Here is a 26,493-nt window from a genome sequence, read left to right as displayed (position 1 = left end):
AACATTCATGCTTAAGGTTTGCTGAAAGGGTGTGAAAAACCTTGGAGAACATTCAAACTTTGCACACAAACACCTTAATCAAGATTCAAACTGGTAGTCGTCTAGATGGGAGGAAATAGTGCAAATCACATATCCACTGTACAACAAGGAAGCAGTGGTTACCACACAGTAAACAGATACTTTGTGATAACTGGTCTGATTTGACCAGATGTAAATGACTAAACCAAGAGTAATCGTCCTTCAAGACAATAGCAGTTTGTTGCTCTTTAGTGCCATTAAACATGTCTAGAAGTTAGTAAAACCAAATTGTAAAGGAAAAAAGGGTTGTTTTTGGTAGTTTTTCATTTATTTTTCTGAATGTTAGAAACAGGATGTAATCCTTCCTAATTTTCATGTGATCAGAGTATTTTTAAATTGTTCTTATTGGAGTCTCTTGATAAAGCCAGCCATCCTGAAGAGCCGAAACTTTAATTAATACATTTCACAATGATCCAAGCCTAGGATTAGTTTATGGGATGGACGAAAAACATCATGTAAGATCTTTTTTCCTGATGCACTTTATGGGTCGAATGATCAACAAGTCATATAAAAACAGAAAGCAAAAAATGTCAGCCTAGCAAATCAATAAACTAAAACTTAACAGTACAAATACATCAGTTTGTTGAAGACAGTAGCTATGTATGTTAGGTAAATGAATGAAAAAGCTTTTACCAATGAATTTTTGCTAATTTATGCGACATTGATACCTGCTTTCTTAACCAAGTAATGTTGCAGCATTTTGAGGATGTACTGTGGAATCTATGGTCGGGACAAAGTACCCATCAATGTCGGGGAAAAAATCCCCACATGCACTGCAGTGATTGCAATTAAATATCAGACTAGAAACTTTTGCTTCTAAATGACACTGATCAGTTTTTTAGAGTCAAAACAAATCCCTAGGATTTTCATCAAATGTCTCTTTCACTGAAGACTTTCTTCTTATATGGGCAAATGTTTTTTTGTTTTACAGTGCTATTGTTGTAGCTTAGGTAAAGAAGCAAAGCCTTTTTATACTTTTACAACTGAGCGTTTTACAAGATGCTGTTGTTAGTCTGCAAAAACATCCAAGTACCTCTAACCACAAATCTCTTATTGAACTACTTAAAGAGTGTGCAAAAAGAGTCTGAAAAGACCCTAAATCTAGCAGCAAGAAACTGCTAAGTCGGCAACACTGTAACCTTACAAGCTTTCTTTCTTCCCTTGATCAAGTATTAATATGGGGTGTGTGTGTTTGGGTGTGTGTGAGGAGCAGAGACAGAGGGCTGAGCAAGTCTCAACTAAACAAGATTTAGCTATTTCCGACAGCATAAAGCAAAACAGGTCGCAAAAAAATTCCTATTCACCCTTACAAAGTAATAACAAAACACATATCTTTGATAAATTGTTATATATCTAAAGAGTTTTAGGAGTAAACCAAAAACACATCCATGCAAGCTGTCGATCTCAAAGGTAATTTTAAGATTGACCCTCCTGTGGTCCTAGCAAGCCGCTCAGGAGGATTGTAACAATGTCATGATCAGACAGCGGGGAAGTGGGGACAGAGGGGACGGAGGGGTGTCCTTTCAAACCAGCACTTTCTGAAACCACTCAAAAAAAGAACTTGCAAAAGCGCACACGGGGTCAGTGCGACACTGCCGGACCGCACACAGAGTAAAAAAACCTGTAGGCTCTAAATTGCCCCGTCTTAACACCACGGAAGGGTTAGGGACATTTTATTGACAACCAGGCTGTTGTCATTGATCTTCACACAGATCATCAGTTCATCTAGTTGCAGCAAATAGAAACACTTTTTTACACAAAAGAAATCTTTTTACACAGTCATTTGTTTCATGCCTTATTATGACCAAACTGCAAAAGTACAGAACGGCAAAATGACCAGCAACATCCTCACCTTCTTCCTTGTGTAATTGTATGTATTTTAAAATATCTAAGACATTTTTGCCGGCTTTTGATACATAATAACTCTTTGCTTGATGAAATGTGTAAACCTGTGATGGTAAAGGTGCAACAAGCAAGAAAACAGTTAGTCCTCACCTGGCAGGAACCTCAATGTTGGAGATTGCGTAGAAGTACTTTAGCAGGTTGTCTCTCTGGACATAGGTGCCTCCGAGCGCAGGCCTAAGCAGCCTCATCCTCAGGTTGGTGAAGGTAAAGAAGTCCCTCAGTCCCTTCATACTTTCCATGCGGGTGTACAGATTGTCCATGTTCTGCAGCCGGGGGCCTGCAAACAGAGCAAAGCGCTCCCTCACCTCGAACTTCACGTTCTTATCGTTCTTGGAGCCGACCCAGCGCGAGTACTGCTCAGTGCAAATGACCCGTGTCAGGTTTGTGGGTGAGAGGTCACGCACTCGTTTGGGCTGCATGTTGAAGGCGTCTTGGCAGTCGTCGGCATAGAACTGGTAGGGTTGCCAGGAGCGCCCGTGGTCCATGGACTTATCCAGAACCATGATTGTGGGACGGCCATATTCAAACGTGATCTGGATGTCATCTGTGAGCTCCAGACTCTTGTTCCAAGACATAGTAATGTTGGCGAGTAGGGGCTCGGGATGTCGACCCCAGGTCACCGTCTGCCAGTAGGTGATTAGGCCGTTGCGTTCACGGTCCTGCATCAGCTGAGGAGGGTGAGCCAAGTCTGGGTTGGAGGCATCACACTCGTCACTGCACAAATATGGGTTCTCCTGCAAAAGAGATGCAGACAAAGCAGAAAGGTCAGTAAATAACCAAAACCTTCTGATGCTACTTTGATAAAGCTATTGACAAGAAGTGCAGTTTAGGATGTTTTCAGGAAGCAATGACTCATTATGCACTCAGCTGGTCACCTATATGACAACGCTATGAAAAAAAACCTAAAATAAGTTTCAGTTGAAGTACAAAATGCTTTGGTATGTTTTAGGCATAACTCTCTCCTCCAAGGCCGTGTTACCTGTGACTAGATATGTGAACTTGCTCCAACAATGTCCAAAAATAGAATATAAACTAACCTATTTTTTCCACCAAAACAAAAACAAAAATCTTAGGAAGGCAGACCCTGCCAAGACACTTGGGAGGTCTGAAAAGTAAACTTGCAAAACAACACAACACAAAGTGTGAAGGTCAGGGGGATCGTGCATCATCACCGTCTTTGCATGGGCAGCAGAGTGCTGCTGCACTTTAACTCTAGAGGATTGATCCTCCACTTCCACTGATGCCAAGACTTTGAAACTGCTGCCCTGCCACACAAGCAAAAGTCAACAGGATTATTCACAGAGCCCCACAAGCCTCTTTCTACCCGCTGTAAGAAATGTCTTTTACTCTGATTGGAGATCTTCTTGTGTGACATGGAAAACAATTTCGTCACCCACTCACTCATAATTGCATACCCCAAAAATGCATCGAGTCTGTTGAAATACTAGAACGCTATTACGAAATGGTAATCTAACCACTGCGGTCACAAATATCACCGAATGAATTATTTTTCGAAAACAACTCTATTTTATGATTGAAGTGTGAAACGTTGCACACTCATAACAGGGGGTTGTGACTGAAAGACTCACAAAGCTCCAGCGTTCACATAGCTGACTGTTATCTGCCAGATTTCTGACAACCCATTCAAAACAGGAGTCAAAATATTTGCACAAAGAATTCCCAGAGATCTGCGCTCATCTCTCTTGATGCTTAATTTGCTAAATTCAGCTCGGGTTCTGTTTGGTTTGTTTTACATACAGAAGACTCATTTAATGCCCCAAGGAAGCACTAATTACTTTGATAAGGGTTATTATTTTCTCCCCTATGTATTAAAGTCGCGCTGTCTGTCGAATGAGTCAGTTAATATATTTCATGACTTATTCGTATGAAATGATTAAGTATTGATGTTAATATTTCTGAACTTTAAATTCTCTTAACTTAGAGCTTCTTGTAACTACACATAACTATACACATTTATGCCTTACATCTAAATTTAAATGAATAAGTTTAGATGTTATTATGTTTGTATTTAGTTAATTAAACAGAAATAAATTCTCAAGTATTTACTTCACCTACATGTTTTGCTTGGGTCCAGAATATTTTTTTTTCTTTGACATTGATCCAGATTTCTACAGTGGCAGCCATTTGTCCAGGCTGTCATTAAATTAGCTTAAATTTTTCATTTTTATCAGATGTGAGTTACAACCGGATACATATCGGATCACAAACTGATGCACTATTAATCTAAAAGTCAAAACACAGTTAATTTTAGTTTGATGAAGCTGCAATTGCTTGCCTACATTTTCACCCATAATTTGTTTTTTGACCATCAACCTCAAACCTCCTGCAGCCCTTAAAAGGTGGATGCAACGTTTCCTTTCACATCATCGATGGTAAATGGCGGCAGATATCAGCAAGGCGCTTTAACCTGCTCAAACCAAAGCGCACGCAAATGAGCCTTCCAGATATCTGTTTGCAGTGCAGGTTTTGCATGGAAATGTGAGTATTGCTACATGTTCAGCATACAGATGGAGAAATGTTGTGGGAGTGGCCAGAAAAGTGAAAACCTTTGGGGTGTTTTTTTTTTTTTTTTTTTTTTTTTGCAACTATTGTGAATTTCAACTTTTTATTGCCTCCTTTCAGTTCCGCGGAAGCTAAGCGGTCAATTTTCAAAAGATCTTGGTGGAGTATCACATGATACAGCAGTTTCTTCTTTATGATGTAAGCTCTAACGTGAAAGCAATACCGCATTATATTGATGTACCGTGCGAGCGTAGATCATGTGTCACTGCTTCTTTGCAGACGTTCACTTTTTCACATCCGGAGCCAGTGAGGGCCCAGCTTCTGTTGGTGCTGCTCGGCGGGAAAGTGAGCAGTCACTCAAAGCCACTCTTGCGGAGTAACACCGAAAAGGAAAAAGTTGGAATCCTGTGAGGCTATCGTTATAAATCATCTGATTTGTGGTGACAGCGCAGAGCGGGAAAACTCTAAACAAAAGCAAACGCTGAGGTGGTGCTGAGGAAAGCTGGGCTCATAATGCATGTGAAGACACAGCTGTGAAGCGATACTATCTATACACCACAAACTGCAGATGATACATCTTGCTTCACACTGAAGCCACATCGCAGCATTGTTTACTACCTGATAACCCAATTAACCCCATTGCAGTGACTCAGATAGAGATCACTGTCAGCACAAACACACTTAGGATGATAATCTACCACGCACGCAAACAACTGCAAACAGACAAGGTAATTAGAGTCAGGTGAGGAGGGTTGCTGCAGATGTTGGGAGCGCGACTGGCTGCCCTGTTGGAGGTCCAGCTGCTCCTGTTAGCGCGCCTCTCGACCCCACTCCAGACAAATGTTTACACACTTGGAAGCAAAGATTAGAATGCTGTTGTTCTGGAGATGACCCTTAACCCCACAAATCCTATTGAAGATGACCGCCCTGTCATCCTGTCCCAGATATGGAGCGAACTCCTTCCAGGTTAGAGGTCTCGCTCTCACAGAGGATTCCGCCGCACAGGGCTTTGTGTGGCGGCTTTGTGCGCAAGCGAAGCTGCATGAGCAGCAATGGAAATAAAAGTTCATGCAATTTTTCTTACACTTTGTTGGAGCCCTTGTGTCAAACTGTTGCATGTTGCTACTCGTCAGTTTGCTCTGACCTTACAGAGCCTTTGGGGATTAGCTACAGTAGAGGTGATATGCACTGTACAATAATAGAGGCGGGAAGATTTTCATCCCCCACAAGAGCTTTACGCGAGGTTATGTCTAAGCCCTTTTGTGCACCTTGTCCTCCTTATCCCCCTCTGCTGCCTGCCACTGCTTTGTCCCTGCTCCTTGGTATATCTGCGCCAGTATAGTCACAAACTCCCGCAAACACGCTCTGTCTCTGTGTGATCCAGGCCTAATGCTGCAGCAGGTGGCCCATGTCGCTAAGCCCCTCCAGCAATTATCCTCACTGGGCTCTTGCCTCCACCACAACAGCTGCCATTATGCCCCAGTGACGAGTGGTTTGACTTGTGGGACAACAATGGGAACCAAGACAATGAGGAAAAGTATTCAAACCCCCGCCAACGTTTTTCACTCTTGTCACATTGCAAACACAAAATGTCAATGTCAGTACAGCTGTGAAGTGAAGCGCAGATAGTTTTGAAAGTAATTAAACTGACTTTTGAATAAGTGCTCTCTAGAATCACCTTTCTTCTTTTTTTCTTTTGCAGCCACCTTTCACTACAATTTCCACGAAGAACATTTCCAGGATTAGAGGACTAATGTCTCAGCCAGATCTAGAGAAACTCATCCATGCATTCATCTTCAGTCGTATTGATTATTGCAACAACGTCTTCACAGGTCTGTCCTACAAATCAATCAAACAGCTGCAGCTGATCCAGAATGCTGCTGCTCGCGTTCTCACTAAAACCAGGAAGATAGAGAACATAACACCAGTTTTAAAGTCCCTCCACTGGCTCCCTGTAGCTCAAAGAATAGACTTTAAAATACTGTTGTTAGTTTATAAATCACTGAACGGCTTAGCACCACAATACATTAAAGATCTGCTGTTGTTGTATCAACCTTCCAGACCTCTCAGGTCTTCCGGTTCTGGTTCTGCTCTGCATCCCCAGAACCAGAACCAAACGAGGAGAAGCAGCTTTCAGCTTCTATGCACCACAAATTTGGAACAAACTTCCAGAAAACTGTAAAACAGTTGAAACACTGACTTCCTTTAAATCTAGACTAAAAACCCACCTGTTTAGAATTGTATTTGAAACGTAATCAATTACAAATTTATTGATGGAACTTGACTTAATGTCATGTTTTGATTGTTGATTCTATGTTGCTTTGTGTTTCTGTGTTTGATATGATGTAAAGCACTTTGAAATGCCTTGTTGCTGAAATGTGCTATACAAATAGAATTTTATTGATTGATTGATTGATTGATACAATTTCAATTTTTCATTTCCATCCACACACACTTAAATGTCCTTTTATCCAAACCTTTCCACTGCAGCTCTACCTCTACGTTCATCAAGGACATGAAAGTTGCCTTGACTCACCCAACTTTTAAATCTTTTTGAAAGACACACCAGATTTTAACTCAAGTTGAGCTGGACACCTGCAATATTCAGTTATCGTAAAGTCAAATTTTTTATATTGTTTTAGTAATTTTAGGCCTCACCATCTTGCACAGTAGTCTTTTATGCACTGCAGTTATTTGTTCGCCTTGCTGCCCTGTCCAGCCCTTTGGTGTACTCCTTGTTTTGTAAATGTTTATAACATTTGAACTGAATTAGACTCTAACCAATTTCCTGACCATGCCAAGGAGGAGCAATGCCAAAGCATGACGCTACCATCACCAATTTTGCAGCATAAGGCTGGTGTAACATCATTGGTACAATGTCCACAATATCCGTTTTCTACCACACAGCGTCCTGAGTGTGAAAAAACACAATGCTTTCCTACTTCCTAAATATCACCTTACAAGAGGAATGTTGTCACTATGACTTATTGTTGCTCTTAATTCCTTTAAAAGAAGTGAAATACAGATTTTTTTTCCCAGGTAAAACACTTTACCAACATGTATTTACATAGAAATCAGTTCTTTACCTGCTTCTCATCTCCCTTCCTCTTCGTTTCTCTCCACTCAAAACATGTCACTTTGCTCTCCTGCTCTCTCTTCTCCTTCCACTTTCAGAAGCTTCTATCTTATATTGGTGGCGAGGGGAATAAAGGCAGGCACACACACAACACAATTTATTATGTTTTGAGGAAACATCAAACAGAACGACCTTCCCATTAAAAAGGCCACAGAAGGGATGAGAAAGGGATATTGCTTTTCACTTATGACATCTTTCCGTCACGCTGGAAGTTCTTCTTCAAGGAGAGTGATGGTGGTTTCTCTCCATCTGAGTATTGCCTGACAAATCTGCACATGCATAGAGGGGAATACAAACATTTGGGTATCCCTAACAAAAAAAAAAAAGCAGTCCCTTCAAGTACCATAAGTGTGTGACTGCAAATGTTCATTGTCTTTTAAGGACTGAAATGAAACAAATGTGAAGTTTACTAAAGTGTCTAGTAAGCAGAAATGGGAAATTCTGGTTTTTGGTCATAGAAATACTCCAACACCTACTAATTTTTTTTTTTTTCAAAAAGATGGACATTTAGTTCAAGAAGACTGGGATCACCTTTGCTTTAAAGCTGCACAGTAACTCATTACTTGTTCAGGCAATCGTAAATAAAATAAATAAAATTTCCTCTAAGCAGCTACAAACCCTGAGCTGCATGTCTGTGCTGGATTTCTTTTTTTTTTTTTAACATTTATTTTATTTTATTCAATATTTTTGCCCTACGATTGCTTTAAGAGTGACAATTCTCTTAAAAAAAGAACATTTTATTTGAATTCAGGAAGAGAAAATAAGAAAAAAAAGGAGTCACAGATGGCTGAGGTGAAAAGTTCGGCACAAGTGTGAAAGAGGAACAGATTAATAAGATGCAACTTCAGCGGTTCATCACAGTTTAGTCAGAACCAAAGCAATAAATACTCACCAATATTAAATTAGCAATAAAACCTAATTTAGTAGGCTTTAAAAAAATGTAACAAAGTGTTCTCTGTTTTCATTTGCAGCTAAGCATTTACTATCCCTATCAAAGTTTCATTCATTTTGCGTATTGTCAAAACCTTACACAATTCCATGAAATAGCTGCGATTTCTGAGCTGGGCAAAGCTTCCAGAGTTTCGAGGAACTGGAAACAGTTCTGGTGAAAATCGCTCAAATAAAAACTAAAAGGCCAAGGGGAGAAAAGTAATCATAGTGCTATAAGTAGGTGCTAAATCCTTTGATGGTAAGACTTAACCAGGCAGAGTGCTCAAAGGTATGCTTCCAGTTCCTGTTCTATTTCATCTATAAAATAAGTGCTTTAGCATAAAAATGAAATAAATGCTTTATCTCTAACTCCATTTTAACAGCATGTCACCTTTGACTTATTAAACTATTTTTAACAGACACCATTTTAACTCGATTTACATGCTGCTGGTATATTTATGAATAAAACACCATATAATGTCCTAGGATTTTTATTTATTTATTTTTTTGCTTTAATTACCTGAAACACTGTTTATTGGTTTCTTGTGAAATGCCTTCCCCGGCACCAAACAGCTCCTCGGCGCGTGTAAATGTATCTTAGGTGTGCGTTTGCGTGGGCAGGTGTTGTTTATGTCGGCGTGTGTGTGTGCGTGTGTGCGCAAGGAGAAAGGAGGGGGAAAAAAAAGAAGAAGAAATGTTTACTGTAGGCATGTGTGACTGGAGGAGGAGGAAGAGGAGAGAAGGACAGAGCAGAGACATCATGCTGCTCCAAAGCAGCAGCAGCTGAGCTCATCTTAATAAAGTCCCCACAGTTGGACCTGGACATGTTATTTAAAAAAAAAAAAAAACTTAACTTAGACTACAGCAGATGCAGTTCATTGGGAGAACCACATTTTCAGAGAAAACAGTTGCTGTTTTCTGAGTAAGCACTTAAGAGCTGAATTCAGGGAAAAGCTGCTACTGTATATTTTATTGATGTTTTTCAATCTAAAGCCAACCACAAAGCCGGAGCAAGAAAAGGGGATTCTAGGGCTTCAAATCAACTGAGATATGGATTGTGTAACAGAATATTAAGTTACTTCTTTATTGTTAGATTTTGGAAGTGCAACAAACTTAAAGTATAACACGGTTTATTAGAAGACACTATTGCTCTTGGTAAAGCACAGCAGCTATACAGGATGTCACTGAACTGACACCAGGTTTAATTAAAGTACCTCATACAGCCTCAAGTTTGTCATTGCTTCACCTAGAGAGTTGCACCTCATTTCTTTGCTACTTTGAACCTCTGACATTTTTTTTTCTTCTCTCCGACAGACGTTCTTAATCTTTACACTTTAATAATAATTTTGAGTCCTGTAATCATATCTTTTCAGGGTAGGTTGAGGACTCTCATGCTGCCACCCTTTGTGGACCTGTGATGCATCTCTAAAAGTTTAAGACTAGTTTTTTGATTTTTATTTTAAAATAGCTTTTCGATACTTTCATTTTTTTCTTATTATGAAACAAAATATTTATTTTTAAGACATAACACATACCAATAGGTAAATCTTTCGGCATTTAAAGACTTTAAACCCAAATGAAAATGTAAAATGTTACGTATAAGCCATAGCATGCAATATAAAAAAAATAACTGTAAAGAGAAGGGAATGTGGTTAAAAATAATTGGAGTTTTTAAAAAGGAGGACAATTACTTGTTATCCAGGAAATATTTATTTCTTTAGTAAAGCAGTTTCTAAATTACTCAAACACACTTATTACAAGACTGTTTTATAGTAATTAAATTGGAGTTATTTTTTATAGTGAGCACAGAAAGACAAAAAATGTTCTCAATTTTCAGAATTAATCTTAAATACTCTCCTGTTGCGCTTAAAAGTCTAAACCTAGTTCTGAAGTTCCTGATATGGAGCCATGTTGGAAATTTCCTGATTTTGACTCAAACTAAGACAAACATAAAACAAAACAAGGACGTTTCTGAGAAATATGTATATTCAAATGCTTTTAGAAAGCTCAAGACATCTAGTTTTCCTTTGTTTAATGCTTTTTTATAAACCACATAATGCAAAGACTTTTGGAATAGAATAAATCTCAAGTGAATGAGAGCCTTCAAAGGCTTTTTAATACTTCAAATCAAAACGTTGCAACAAGATTCTTTTTTTCTAGCTAAGATTTTTAAAAGAAACCTTGCATTTATTTGCTAAGTATCTACAGCTATGACCACATCTGGAGCAGAAAAATATCAGACTGCTCAAAAAAATGCTTTGCGTTGGCCGTCTGCGTTACTGAATCCCTCACACTTGTAATCATGCTCAAATTGCTTCTTAGCTCCTACATATGTTTCCTCCTCTTCAAACAGGTATCTGTCCAGAGATCCTGGTTGGTTGATAAGGTGGTTTACTAAGTCCACCTCAGGCTGTTTAAGCGCCTGCGGCCAATCCCTCTTAGAATCACCTCAGTGAAGGATAAATCTCACTTAAAACTATCCTCCCGTTCTGCCAACACATCTAAACACTCTCAGATCACTTTCAACCGTGTCCTAATGGGAAAGCGAGCCACACCATTACATCACTGCACCCTCCCCCATGTCCGTTGTTTGTACATTCACTCTCGTTGTCTGCTCTCCTCAACTATCTGTTCCCTTCGCCAATTACTGTACGCCTTGCAGCGTGAGACCAGTTCCTGCTGCACCTGTATTCACCCCCAGTCGAGTTTTATCAGGACACTGGCCACCTGGGCTATCATTTACACCAAGGAGGTTCATCGAGATTTGGCCCACTCCTGGATTTATTCCACCCTCCCACCCCCTCCTCTCGTGTGGCCTTGATGGGCCACTGCTGGGCAGGGCAGGCCATCCGGGTCTGGCAAGGCTACACCAGGCAGTGAGCCTGAATTATGGCCACAGGCCCAGTCTGAGATGCACTGATCCACACTACCAGCTGCCATCTTTCTCCCCTTCCTGCATGCTCCCCTTCCGCTGCTGCGCGGCTCCTCTCTCCTCTCATGTCTATTTTTAGAGCTGGCTGATTTCTAGCTTCTAAAATGGGCAAATGTGTTGTGGAACAGCAAGGTGTATATGTGTGTGTGTGTGTGTGAGGGCTTTTTTTTTGTTGTTTTTGTGTCTTCCTTAGACATACTAACGCACACTCTCAGCCAACTCGTCCGCATGTTTCTCAAACCCCGACCGGTCCCTGTTAACGCCACATTCCGAGACACATGCACATTCCCATTAGCATTCGACTGCTCTCTGTTCTCCACCCAAGGGAGATGGCTGATTGAAGGCTTGGTTTCAAACCCCAAACCCCCCCCAAAAAACCACAGCAACAAACAAAAGCCAAACCCTTCTAAATGCAGCATTTTTGAGACAGGCGCTGTGAGTGTCTCTGCGGGACAGTAGAAGGGTTTTGTCTTTATGCTTCAGCTTTGATCTGGCCCACCTTTTTCTCATCATTAGCTGCCTATCTGCAGCATTCTTGCCTTGAATATCTTTGCTCCATCACTCCCTACAAGCCCTATAGTAGATTATACAATGAAACTACACACACACACACACACACACACACACACACACAAAAAGCCACTGAAGCTCCTCATGCAGCACTGGTGACAGTAGCATCTTTTTCAAAGTGCTGGAAGCGTGTCACGTTGAAAGAAGCCAACATGATGCTGGCCGCGTTGGCTGTGCAGACACGATACTGCACTCCCAAGAAACGAGTCAGATGAATGGAGTAGGAAAAAAAATAGATCCCTATAGAGAAGGAAGAAGCAAAACTTACTGTAAAGTGATGGACTCAATGGAAACCACTATGCTTTAAAAAAGTGAATTCTCCCAGAGTGTGCAGAAGCACTCATTCTGTAGGGTGAGAGATGGAGGGGAAAAAAGTACTTTGCATCTTCCGCAGCTTATCTCAAGTCTTTTTATAGATGAACGACTCGGCGCGTTGGGATGTGAAGACTTTTTTCATATATATATATATATATATATTCCCAAGTGAGAAGAATTTTACTCTTGATTTGTGGCGTTGCTGAATGAGTGACTGAAAAAGTAAACCAATTAGATATGATACTGACTTTTCTGAGTAGCTGCTAAAACTAGGCATGGCAAAAAGGAGGGGAAAAAGAGGCTTCCCTAAAAAATCACAATGTGCACATTAGGCAAATGCCGCAGTTTTGTGGTTTTTCTATGAAACAGCAAAACAAAAGTTTATTTTTTTGTTTTAATTTAAAACAGGAAATGAATAGTTATTTTAAGCATATTCTGTTAAATGGACTATATAGAACCTCACACAGTGGCACAGAAAATAATACCATTCTCCCTTTCTGCTCCTTATTGAGTGGCACATATATCACAAGCATGGGAATGTTTCCAAACAGCTAGAGCTGTCTCTATTATTGATGTAAAAGTGTAGAACTCTTACTTAGCAAGCTGACCAGCAGTGTGCAGTAATATAGCCAGAGAACTGCACAACGGAGCGTGTTTTAGTTCAAGCACTAAAATCATAAGTTTATGAATCTGCATTGATAGTAGTACGTCCAAATGCTGCAACCCCCCCCCCCCCCCCAAAAAAAAACGAACATACTAAGTGTTACATTTATTATAGTATAATGCAGACTTTGGTCTAAATGTAAAATTTTTACAGAACACAAAAGAAGAATAAACACCCGGCCACAGTTTTAAAATACTTCAGTAAACACACCATGATCATCCCTGTTTGTCACATCCAGAAATATTCCACATTTGCATTAATTTTCTTTTCTGTGGAAAGTTTAGAAATGTAGTAGTCTTCTTTCAACCAGCAGTGCCTAGCAACAAGTGGGGGAAGGGGCTTGCTGCATTATTCTGCACAGGTGAAGGTGTCGCTGGTCACTCCGACACTTTCAGTGGCACTGAAATGAAATGTCTACAATCAGTAGCAATAGTGTGGCAGGAAAAGTTAGGAGTTTCAAAGCTTTTTGAATATTCAGTTATTGATAACCGTCCACGCCTGGTGCATATTAATAAATGATGGGCAATGCCAATTTGGCGTCTCTAATGGAAGCAGTCAGGGAATGAACACTTGTCACGCTGCAGAAGACTTGAGGCAAAGGAAGCCTCACATCCTCAGTGGACGGTTATATGCTTCAGAAAAATAGCCTCTCTGAGAAAAGTAGTCAGTGCATTTTGGAATATTAAGCTGACATCTCTCTTTTCTCACGTAAACGTTACTCTCTAAACCCCCTAATCAGAGCAGTCTGGGACCTGTTTCAATCCCCACAACCACAAATGACCTTACGGGAACCAGAACTTTCCACTGTAAAGCTCCCATCCCATCCCACAAGAAAGTGCTGACTAAGCCCAGACTCCTTCCTGTCCCGCCCTCCATCACCCTTCTTTCTTTCTGTCTCATCAGCTGTGCAGCACACTCAGGATCCTTGGGATGAAGCGTCGCCAGCCAACCCCTTGTAAGGAAGCCCATTAAGGGCTGCATCAATATTTCATCATCGCTCACTCAGAAACATAGTTATAGAAGTTTCCAGGCCCGGGCCATTAGGGGGCAGACGTCAATACGTTATGGCAGTAGGCATCACTTCACCTCTTGCCTCACTCAGGTCCATCTAATCTCTTAAGCGGAGAGGTTTCACTCAAAACAATGCCGGCTTCCGCTACTAAAACAAGTCATTAACCATTAGGTATCTGAGGTACGCGTTATCCTCTCCTGTTTAAACGACTTCACATGTTAATTATCAGCCTATGCCAGAAAAAGGTAAAACTTCTCCCAAAGTAGCAAATAATTTCTAACTTAGAAAAAAAAAAGGGTAGTTAACAGAATTGCATTATTATATAACATGATATAGACAGTCCTACACATCGGTTCTAACACTGTTTGTGAGATTTTGAGTCATGGCTGTGGAGACAAGTCTGGCGCCTTCTGCAGCGGTCAGCGCCAGCGAGTGGACGTTCAGTGACAGCGGGTCGATTGTCAAGGGAAAAAAAATCAAAAATCTCATCTCTCACACACAATGAGTCAAGATATGAGTCAAAGCTCGGATAGAAAACTTCTCATTGAGCACAGGAAGGAAGAGAACCCTAATTGCAGTCTTATGATTGAGATTTTATTACCTTTATTTCAAACTATTATACCTTCATTAGCCAGGACTGGCCTGCAGGGTTTAGTAGACATTTTAACGAGTTTTTTTTTCTCCCTCAGCTCATCCTGTAGTGTCCTTGGAAGTGAAAGGTCCTGATATCTGCATTTCATCTGGAAGACTTTGGGGCTCTTTCTATGAGTCTAAATATGAGTTTGATCCAAGGTCATAAAGTTCATGTTAGGTGCAAACGCCAATGTCTTTTCAAGGTCAAATGTTTAAATATCAATCTTGCTCTGACTTCTTGCTTTTCCCTGTTTGTGTCGCCCTCAGGCTTCACATTATCTCAGTCCTGTCTGCCACAACCTGAATAAAAGTTTTCAAGCTCTAAAACGTCACACTCTGTCACTGACCACAAAGTTTGGCACGTCTGAGAGCACTCTTTACTTATTGATACACTGAGAAAATAAATGACAAAATCACAGGTGCGTGACTCAACCTACCAGAGTGCAGAACCTCTCAGGTGGATTTCCACACGTGATTCCGTGAGGATCCACCTTGATCCGCATGTAGTCCTTCATGGACGCGGGACTGGGCTGGCATGCGTAATGTTCCCACACCGAGCCCTCGTCCGTGCTCACCAGAGACTTGCACATGTTGTACTGGCCGAGGGCGGAGGCCCAGCAGTGCAGCAGCAGCAGCAGCAGCAGCAACAGCAACAACGCAGCCCGGAGGAGCATGGCAGGCCTGGGGAGTGGCGTATGGAGCAGGGTCCGGCACAGGGTGAGGGGGCCACACGGCTCAGAGGAGAGGTAAAGCGCATGGAGGGGTGATCACAGGGAGAACGTGAGCATCCTGACCACCGTGCGACTTTTAAAAGGACTCGCCTCTTAGCTTTTGATTGAGATCCCTCAGGTGAAAGGAGACAGGTAGATATGCAGCTTTCAGTCAGCGTCGCCTGACAAACACTGACGTCCCCCGGGGAGAAACGAGAGAGAGAGACAGAGGTAAAGAAGTTTGTTGCTTGGGACGGCTGGTTTCCACGGGAACGGATGGGCGGAAACCGTTACTGAGAGGACTCTCGGTGTGCACCTTTACCATAATGCTGTAGGGAGTTGGGTGGGAGATGCTCACGAGAATCCATGTTTCAGAGAGCGGGGTCCTGCAGCGGAACAGCGGCGCCGGGAGGGGAAGGTGAAAAAGCAGCGGCTGTGTCTCCGGCTAGATCCATTGAAGGGGCTCAGACCGCCTGGGCTCCTCTTGTAGATCTGGAGCGCTGTGAGTACAATGGGAGGAAAAGTTAATAATAAAAAAACAGCATAGAATTGCATTATTTATTCCTGACATTGCTTGTTGTGCAGCCTAGAAACTTTTTATGAACGAAATTCATCATACCACATACTACTTGCCACACTACCTCTTTCTTTCCACTAAGAGTATAAATTTGAAGTTGTCCTCTCTAACCTGCGGTAATTTCGCGTTTCAAAATCATTGGCCACGTAAAACCCGCCAAAAAGCGCCTGTCTGTGTACTTTAATCTTGTGCGTAAAAACACGTGCTGCTGCCCGGTGCGTGTAATTCCTCTTGTGCTGCAGAGTGGGCTACAGATGTTGCAACCACGATTACACTGTAAAAAGTACCAGTCAACATCTATCTGGGTCATCCTTTTTGTTATTATTATTATTATTATTATTATTATTATTATTATTATTATTATTATTATTATTATTATTTATTTGACTGGCGCTTGTGCAAAATGCGGAGTTGGAAGAAAATCTTTTGCGGCTCCGTGGGGAGGAAAAAGTTAGTTTTCTTTAGGTTCATCGGGTGCATTAGAGAGAACCCTCTTAGCTATTCTTATTTCACAGCGCAACTAACTTTAAGCGGAAACTCCAAACTTAATTCAACTCTATTTATTGTTTTTTTTTTTTTTTTTTTCCCCGCACGCGTTGATAAATGAGACACAGATTGCGCTTCCATTGTCATTTTCAGGGATTGTAATCCGAACCTCACACGCCTTGTGACAGAAGTCCGGTCCGCGAACAGCACGTCCCGACCCATGCAGACTTTGCTCACTTGACAAGTGGCCCAGGCGGTTTTCCCCGGCACCGATTATTCAGGGGTGTGTCAGTTTCCACAGTTATGCACCCGACAGTGCAGCGTCGCTCACACACCACACACACACACACAAACTGTTTATTGACTCGCTGCCTTTTCTTCCTAACTGATTCAAATTAAAGAGGCCGTCTGTCCACTCCCGACTAAGTGCTCCGTTTTGCGTGCACATACGTCCAGCAAGATAAACGCACCGTGTTGCGAAATGCTTGATCAGGTAGAGCACTTACTTCTTGCACGCGTCTCTCTGAGGCCAGTCAGCACTAAATCCCGTCCGATCCTCCACTGTACTCGCTCCCCGCCGCCGTCTCCTCACTGTACTCCCGATATCAATCTGCCCTGCGCGCTGTTTGTTGCTTTTTTTATTGTTGTTGTTGTTATTATTATTCTTATTTGCAGTCCGCCGGACACTTTTTTTCTTCTTCTATTTTTAAATCTTTCTTTTATCCCACCGTAGATGGCTGCGCAATGACGGCTCAGCGGCGTCCTAGATCTGGGATCGGCCGGGAAAAGAGGAATGAATTCCACCGTCAGGGAGTATCAAAAGTATAAAATATTGAGTTTGAAGAAAGGCTTGAGCCCGCCCCGATCAGACCCCCCTCTCCTCCTCCGTCCCTCCTCCTCCTCTTCCCACTTTACAAGCTTCGGGTTTACCCGGGATGCTCAAGGGCAGAAAGAGAGGGAGGGGAGGGGGGTGGAAAGGGCTTTATGGAAAATATCACCCTCCCTCCTCCTCTTCCTCTCTCTCTCTGTTTCCTATCTCCCTCCCTCTCTCTCTCTCTCTCCCTCCCTCTGTGTTAATGCCGAGGCTAAATCCTTTTACCATCACTTTCAATCACTATCTCGGCTTCTATCTGCTCCAGTGCAGCTGTCTGAACCGGGGCGGCGCAACTTCGCGAGTCCGTCGCTGTCCTCAGCTGTCCTCAGCCCCCCGGTCAGGTCCGATCAGCGCCCGGCTCGGTGTCAAGGACCGAGCGGGAAGACGGAGGCGTATCCAAGATTACGATTATAGTTAGTTTTGAACTATGTAGTTCCGGGCGGGTGAAAAATAAGAAGCTAGATTTGGATTTTAAACGAAGAGTTCACAGCTGAATTCAATTACTTTATCACACTGTACAAGAAATGACCACAAAACATGGTCTATGTGGTTTAAAGAGTTCTTTATATTTTCTTTTATAAGTTTTTTTTTTCTTTTATAGTTTATAAAATAAACTATAAAAGAGTTTATAGTTTCTTTAAACTATAAAGAAACTATAAATTTATTTATTTATTTAATGACTGCGTTAAGGTTTTGGAGTGCATCGCTCTCTTCTGTGGCAGCCATGCGCTGTCCGTGTTGCGTAATCTGTGGGAATCCTGTGATTTCGCCTCTTGCGACTTTCCTGGAGGAATTCTGACAGTGTTTTAGTTTGATCACATTGGGCCATATTCTACACATTATAAGAGTCTGCGTGGCCAAATAAAGATTTAGAACCAAAATACATGAAAACGATGTCACGCAAATCACCAAAAACACTCCACTAACTTGAGAAATAATCTGCATTTAAATTGAAATGCATTGCTTACATGTTCAAAATGGAAGTAAAACAGATAAGAGGCACTGGAATTGTTGATTGGGCGAACTGACCAGGAGCAACACAGTCAGGTGGACCTTGCTTCAGTCCAAGTTTTCTACCACGATTTATTTTCACCTGCCTTGAGATAAGGCAGTCCTAAAGAAAGGGAGACATAAGAGAAAGTACTAAAGGAAACAAGAAAGGAAGAAACAAACAAACATGCAAAAAAGGAAGAAATAATGTGATTATGAACAAGGATTATGAATATCAAACTGAGTTTTCAGGAACATCTGGGTCAGCCTTGTACTGTTTCCACATAGCAGAGGTCAAGGGGGAAAAGTGGTGGGGAGCAGTTTCCACCCCTATGCAATGCTAGGTGTGTTTTTCTCATTTGCTTTTTATTCTGATAGTCATGTACAACACGAGTATACAATAAAAAATAGGTTTTATTGGCTCTTGTGGCCTTTATTTGATAGTGAATTAACAGGAAAGTGGGTAATGAGAGAAATGGGAAGACATGCAGCAAAGGTCATCAGGCCGGAATCGAACCTGCGACGGCCGCATGGAGGACTAAGGCCTCCATATGTAGGTTGTGCTTACCTCCTGCATCACCACAGCACCCCAAGTATGCAATTTTTAAATATGAAACAAAAATTGCAATACAGTAAATGATAAAAAAGCAATTTTGAAGATTTTGTTTAATAAGAAGAAAAACTATCTATAAAACATCAGAATGATTGCTCTTATAGACTGAATGTCTATAAGACATTGTGCCTAACTGGAAATTAGTGTTTAAGTTTGCTTCAGCTCAAGGTAAAAAAAAAAAAGAAGCTTTTTGCCAATTTCTGGTGAAGACAACAGAGCTTATGGTGCAACTAAGATAAGTTATCCCGGCCCTGAAGCAGCAAAGTGGGCCCAAACCACCAAACTACCACCTCCATGTTGAATGTCGAGATGGTCCTCTTTTCCTGAAATCCTGTGTTAGCTTCATACAATACTTAAAGGGATTCAAGCATTTCAACAGGTGTGACTTTTCTCCCGTCAGTCCACAGAATAATTTATGAAAAGTCCCACCAAACTGTGGCAGATTGGTGCTGCGTCTGAAGTGATGTGGTTGCTGAAGCAGTCTGTCGTGGCGAAGAGGTCCAGTCTACTGTAAGTTGCCGGTTCTTCTACGTTCCTACCATCACCTGCAAGCTTAAGAATGAAATCAGGGTTAGAAGCAGCCGAAACTGGTTTCCTCTGCAGGGTGTCTGGACTTAAATCGTCTTTGTAACCTGCTGCAGATGGATATATGTCAATTACTTTGGTTCTTATTGGTGCTTAATAATGTGCTGCTTTAAGATCTTTTAGCCTACTTTCCAGAAATACAAAGTTAATTACAGTAAATATGTGATTAAATATTTGTGGGGTTCTTATTTTTTAAATATTGCACTATTTTTCATACGTTGCGATTTATCTGGTTGAAATGTAATTTTATTTATTTTTTGTCTGTTTATTATTATTATTATTATTATTTTCAGTCAATACCTTTGTCAGACGTCCCCTTGTTCTTCAGAAGTTTACGACGCGGCTCCCTTTATGGCTTCTTGGATGCCATAACACGGCACTAACACATCTCTGAGTTAACTCAACTCAGTGAACAGCGGTGCAAGTAAATTAACTCTCAAATTAAACCTGCCAAAAATAGGAAGCAGAGAAGAAGCGCGATGATGCAGAAGACTCGTATATTGTGTGCTTTAATAGAGGGGACAGACGTTCTAACTGTGCGACCTGCAAACGCAGCGGCCACTTCAAGGCTTGTGAATGCTGAAGGATTTCACAGCAGATTTGTGGAACATCTTATTGGAGAATAATTTATTTGCATGCTACAACACTTAGCTATTGGAATTATGTTTCATCTACGAGAGAGAGAGCCAGGTGTGAGAACACTGCAATCAAAATGTCTTGCATTTCGAGTCGCAATGCTGCTAAATGCTTCCTCTTCATTTTCAAGCTCACCATCGTGACCCTAAGGTTTTTAAAATGCAGCCAAGATGCTGGTGAGAGTGATTCTAATCATTTCATGATTATAAACCCATTAAGTTCAGAATATGACTAATAACCCTGAACCGAGCAGACACAACATTGTGGAGAACAAACAAGATGAATGGTTATTACTTAAGTCCAGATGCAAGATCATAAAGTCTTCTTTTCATCACATAAAAAAAATCTTGTGTATTTAATAAAGTATGGCTTCTATGGCGAAGCGGAGTGAAATAGTTAAATTGAAAAGCAGTGAATTAGACCTTTAATTTCAAATTTGTCACACCATGGAATCCCCATTTCATACTAGAATACATAATATCCATGTTGGTGTACCATCTAAGAGGACGCAATATTCAGAATAATGAATTAAAAATACAGTAGCGCAGCATTTTATCTTCTATAATACAAACGTAAAAGTGAAACTAAGCTTTCTGCTGATGGCGATGGTGTTGAGTGACTTCCGAGTTGAAAATATATCCACAAGCAAAGCTGCTGACTGCGCTATGACATGCATACTAGAGAGAGAAGAATAGCAGGTGGTCGGCAACCCAACTTTGATCCGACAAAAAATGTTTTACAAAGTCGAATTTCTTCATGCTGTTTGATCTCACATGCAAATGTTAACATGCATGTTTGCTGGATTGTTTAGTTATTTAATGCTTGATATTTTGATTAGCAGTAGAATTATATTATGTTTATTTTTATTCAGCCTTACTTTTCCCCCCAGAATTAGATGGACCTGTTGCCTCGATATCGGATAAGCAGAAGACAATGGATGGATGGATTTTATTTCCTGCAGTTATTTTCTTTTTCAGAGCTGTGCATCCAGTGACAGCTTTTGATAAGCCACATTGCCAGACACCCGGGGTGTCATCAGGAAGGAAAGGTGCAGAAGCAAAGATATATATATATATATAAAAATTAACCTATCCACAAGTTGTGCCTTGAACACGTTTTCTATTGTTTATATGTTTGTGCAGTCAACGGGGAATTGATTCCCTCTGCCTGTTGCTGAGTCAGACTTTTTTTATGTGACGAGAAAATGACTACATTTCAATTTATTCTAACCCCAGAATTGAGCTGATTTTTTTTTAGCATTTTGAATCATGTCATTTTGACCCATCCTTATTTAGATGAGTTTTTGCCCTTTTTTTCCCAAAGTTGATGGTTTTAACAGACCCCATGTCTCCAATCACTGTCAACAGGCCCAGATGGAAATATGCCCCTCCCAAACACTGGCGCCTCCAGGGATCAATAGAACAATGAAAATGCGACAGTCGCTTCCATAAGAGGCAATTGATATGTAGCAACACAGGCCTGTAATTGTTATCACTCTCAAACAGGCAAAAAAAGAAGAAAAAAAATGGCTCCTGCTGAACTTATCAAACAGCCTCTGAGTCAAAGATGAAGCACAAACCATGCGTCGTTGTCGGAGGCTGAGAAAAATGATTCAGCAGCGCTCTCACCTTCACTTTTAAACCTCCAAAAGGTGCCCTGGGTTTCACTCGCTTTGCAGAATTTGAAACATTTGCAACAAACTGTCACATTTCCTCCTCGGTAGCTCGGTGCCCGTGATTTAAGCCAAAAGTTCACCACTGATTCAGCGGTGGTCAGAGACCATCGGCCGGGCTCGAAACGTGACTCGGTATGATTAAGCTCTGAACAGTTTTATCTCCACAAATGGCTGCAGATTATACGTGTAGGCTGCGAAAGCCCGGCCGCATTTCGGGTCGACTTGTGTAAAACGACTGCTCCGTGTTTTCTCCAACATGCAAGATGATAATTTTCCGTCAACGGCAGCCTATGTACATCTGCGCATGATTTTACACCTTGCTAAACTCACTTGACTGTGCATCGATAAGCCTGATAGAAACGTCAACCCTCGACGTGATGAATGAGTGATACTGTTTCTTGGAATTAAATTATGTCCACCCAAATAAGAGCATCAATAACAATAGAACAACCTGTCCAGGCTTGTAAGCATTACAGTACGCCGCCAAACAATGCGTCACGGCCTTCATTTCCTTTGCCAGTGTTGCTCTATTACTGCGCAGAGTGCACAATGGTCGGGTAAAGATTTTTGCTCATACACACACACACACACACACGTTTTCTCTTCTAATTACGTTTTCTTCTTATTTACTCTTTAGAGTTGCATAAAGTATATCGCAAGACCAGACGAGACTCCTCTTTTCTTCTCCTCTCTTTCTCTCTCACTCTTTGAATTTTGGCAGAGGATGGGACTGTCAGGATAGCCTAGCTGGCAGACCTTGATGAAAAAAAAAAAAAAAGCATACCCTTCATCGAGGCCACCTGCAGAGTTTGGACAAGGATCAGGACAGGACTCATCTCTCTTTCCCGCTCTCTGTTTGCTGAAAGGACAGCGCCGGAGTGAGGCGGTGGAGGAGTCTCTGTCGAGCATAAATCAATGTAAAACTTTTGGAAGGTTTCAAACAAGCAGCGCACGTGCAAAAATATTTTATATATTCACTGTGTCGAAACCAGAATGGCTTTTGACCAGATAGCTGGCCTGTACCAAAACACACATACGTGCAGCGAAACGGGGGGGAAAAACACACTAAGTACATTCTTTAACAAAAAGGAAAAAAAGTTAGTCCAGTCATAAAAGTGAACAGTGTTACGCGGCTCTACAAAAGAGGTGAATGAAAATCACCCTGTACTTTTATAAAGTACAGAAAAGTAAAGTTCTGAGATGGAACTATCAAATCTCTTATATGAGATGGAGTTTGGTAATTAAACATTTTATGTGTAAGAGGGAACAAATTTCTATTTTATTGTGGAGAAGTGATCTCTCCTTTTATTACTCTTTGTACGTCAGCAACATTTTAGTTGCACATTTAAGTAATGTCTTTTCTAATCAAACAGGAAATGATCTAATTAGGCTATAAAAACAGGAACACCCAACTTCTCACCCCTCTGGTGATGTCCATTTGTTTTTTAAGTGATTCATGACAAAACAGTCTATGGAAAATGAGATATTGTAGGATATATCACCAATTTTAAGTCAATCATCAGCATATGATAATATTGGCAAATGCTTAAAAGATCTAAAAAGTATCCAGAGGTTTAAACAATTAGATTCACATTAAAGGTGGGAATATATTTATGACTTACAGAAAGTTGAAGAATACATTTTCTTCCCAGTTATGACTAGTAAAGTAGATCATTTAATAATCTTTTTGCTGTTTTGATCTGTGCTAAAACACCAAGCCGCAACAGTGGTGTAATAAATTCTGATTAACAATAATTTTACTCACAGAATGAAGCACCTAATTTAATAAAACGTGTTACTGTGCCTGTGCATGCTTGATAGGACTGAATTTCACTGGAAAATGTATATGTCTGCAGGTTTTCATAGACTATGTGCATGATATGTGTGGTATTGTCTGACATAATCCAAAATGGATCCGCAGTTTTGTCGAAATAGCTGTGATGACGAATGCAGTAGTGGTATGATAACGAGCCATGCACTAAGTCTGTCCTATTGGACAGCAGAGAAACAACTGAGAGATCAGGGGTCACAATAGTTAAAAAATGTAACAAATAAAGGGTGGAGGTGTGAACAAGTTACCAGCACCTCCCGACCCCACCAGGGACAAGGGTGTAAGAAAATGGACGGATGGATGAAGTGTTACAAGTTAAATCAGTTTTTCCTCAAAAATGCTGCTTAGTTTTACAACTTATTTAATAGGATGCACACCTTACAAAGAGATTCCATTTTGTATCATCAGTCCACAAAATATTTTTTCTGAAAGTATTGTTAATTTAGGTATTTGTTTTTGGGTTTTTTTGAAAATATGAACTCTTTTTTTTTTTTTTTTCAGCAGGAGCAAGGCAAACAAGATCTGAAGAAAACATTTTTCCATGCAAGTTGAGGTTGGTCTGGACAGCTTTTATTACATTTTAATCTGAAAACCACTTTTAGTATTTACTGGGCGTATCGCTGTTTGATATCAAGACTTGTGAAATTATCTCAACCACATAAGTGTGTCAAAAGAGCTAAAAATAGAATAAATCAAGCTAAAGTTGTGTGTGAGTTTTCCTCCGTGAACTCACTAAAAACTGCAGCAAGGTAGATTTTATTCTGGGAACGTTACACCCAGGTGATCCCGAAATGCTGACACCCTAGCCAAAGATGCTGAGCATCTACAACAAGGAACAAAGAGGCCAAATCTGCTCCTCCAGATGGGTGGAGTCGCCACATCTGACAGCCAGTTTGACAAGAAATCTTGGACAAAACATAAACAGTTAAATACACCGCAATGCAGACACATGATTCAGGCCATTACATCAAACTCTTCCCCTGCTGGCAATTATACTAATCTCAAAGGGACAGCATTGTATAAAATTGTCTATAATGTTATTCCTTCATCTTAAACATAGATAGAGTGTTGCTTTTATTCTTTCATGCATGTTTGAGAAATCCTTTAATCTCCCGTGGCAACCTTCAGCTGTGCAAAACGCCTGGGTGGACATAGCTCCGCCTTCGAGATGCAGCACCTCCCTGGAGCTGCATCTTCCAAGCTTCTGCCTCACAGCGCACCCCTCCCCCTCTCAGCTCCTTCAGACTAGCCAGCAGCAATTAGCAAACACCTGGTGGAACTGTGCTTCTGCTGAGCTCAGTATATGAGCTGCCTCTCAGTGAAACTCTGGTAAAAACGCTATTAAAGGGGTAACAGAGGAACGATGTTGCGTCCACTTCCTGAAGTTGTCCCGAAGACAGTCACATTTATTTTTAGCCATATCTGATTTATAAAGCATTTTTAAAACAAGTGAAAATAACTTAGATGTTTTATAAAATAGATCTATGTGCATGGAAAATACATCATACTGCCCCCATCTTTTTTCCTTCCTGAATCTTCAGAGTTTCTTGCTATAGGGATCTGATGAAAAGGGGGGTAAAATCCAGAAGGTTTGTTTAAATGAACAGAAATAAGACATCTTTCTAAATTGCTGTTCCTTTCAGTTCGTTTGTAATGAGGGACGACAAGCTGCTAAATCTTAGATCAACAGCATTTGTAGTGAACTCAGTCGGCGTCCTGCACCATACTGGTTCCACAAAGAAAGGTTTCCGCTATGGTGGGTGTCTCTGTCTGTTTGTGGAGCCGACTGTGAAAAGCGGCGCTGTTCATATTCACATTGTGCTGTAATCACAGACGTGTTTATTGTGAATCCATGTGCAAAATGCACCGCAGTTGTGTGTTTGTTCAGGTGCTTTGCAGAGCACCTGAACCTCCTCTCTGTCCTCCTCGTTTGATGTGAATGTGATCGATGAGAACCTCTGAAGGTGCCTTTCACACACTCACTCACACTCATTTCACTCACTAGCGGCAACACACTCAACATCTTGTATATCCTCTCGCTCCATGAATCAGTTGGCCCCCTCCTCATTCAAAGTCAGGTCAAGCGATGCTGCTCACTTAATTAGGCATTTTGTCGAGTAATTGTGTTCACAGATTGCCTTATTTAGTGTTGAGCTTGAGTTGGGCTTTTAGATGTGTGAATGGAGGAGAAGTTCTTCTCGCCCTGATCACACCATTCCCACTGTGATACATGGTGGTGGAAGAGTCATGTGTTGGCAATGCATGTTTTCAGCAAGAACATGGAATCTGATCTGACTTCTGATCAGGTAAAATAAAGAAAACCTGTTAGAGGCTGCAAAAGACTTGAAAGTCCATGTTTTATTGAGAGTATATACTATATATATATTAACATGCCTTATCTCCCCTTTTGTGAGTATAGCAATCACCTCCACAGAAAATGGGATTTCATCTTCCCAAGCTGCATTTTCTTTTCAGTATCTGTGAACAGGTGTTTTTTTCTGTGAATAATTTGGATTTACTTTTACAAAATAATAGAAAGAGTAGTGAATCCTCCAATATTCGGGTGCCCACCATATTGACCCTTTTAGTCCCAAATACTAATGTTTTAAAGAAACATTCTTTTGAAGTGTAATATTTGAATATAAGAAATTCCAATGCCATATTTTTATACAATCAGAAATCTTTTTAAGAAATGGTTGAAGAAAGTGTCTGTGTTCACAATTTTAGGGTTAGAAAATATTATTGAAATGTTGGAAACTTTGCAATGCATTGCTCTAAGTGTTTTGCATGGCAAAAAGAGAATAAAAGGATTAAAATA

General features: G+C 40.8%; 1 protein-coding gene across 2 annotated transcripts in view; it reads right to left on the bottom strand.

Moving 5' to 3' along the window:
• Positions 1 to 17,687, bottom strand: part of LOC102235888 (filaggrin-2-like) — an 88,072-nt gene extending 70,385 nt beyond the window's left edge. The window contains exons 1-4 of one of the 2 annotated variants that reach the window (XM_023338206.1): positions 16,978 to 17,687; positions 15,731 to 15,908; positions 15,136 to 15,600; positions 2,074 to 2,717 (exon numbers count right to left, since the gene is read on the bottom strand). In XM_023338206.1, coding sequence (XP_023193974.1) covers positions 2,074 to 2,717; positions 15,136 to 15,372 — 881 coding nt within the window. In that variant the 5' untranslated portion in view covers positions 15,373 to 15,600; positions 15,731 to 15,908; positions 16,978 to 17,687. Of the gene's footprint in view, positions 1 to 2,073; positions 2,718 to 15,135; positions 15,909 to 16,977 lie in introns of both variants that reach the window. The other variant, XM_023338207.1, reaches the window with a different exon arrangement.
• Positions 17,688 to 26,493: the final 8,806 nt, after the last annotated feature.

This window comes from Xiphophorus maculatus, chromosome 8 (assembly GCF_002775205.1).
Source record: "Xiphophorus maculatus strain JP 163 A chromosome 8, X_maculatus-5.0-male, whole genome shotgun sequence".
Taxonomy (NCBI): domain Eukaryota; kingdom Metazoa; phylum Chordata; class Actinopteri; order Cyprinodontiformes; family Poeciliidae; genus Xiphophorus; species Xiphophorus maculatus.
Note: the sequence above shows the minus strand (reverse complement) of the source record. Positions and strands in the feature narration are given on the sequence as shown.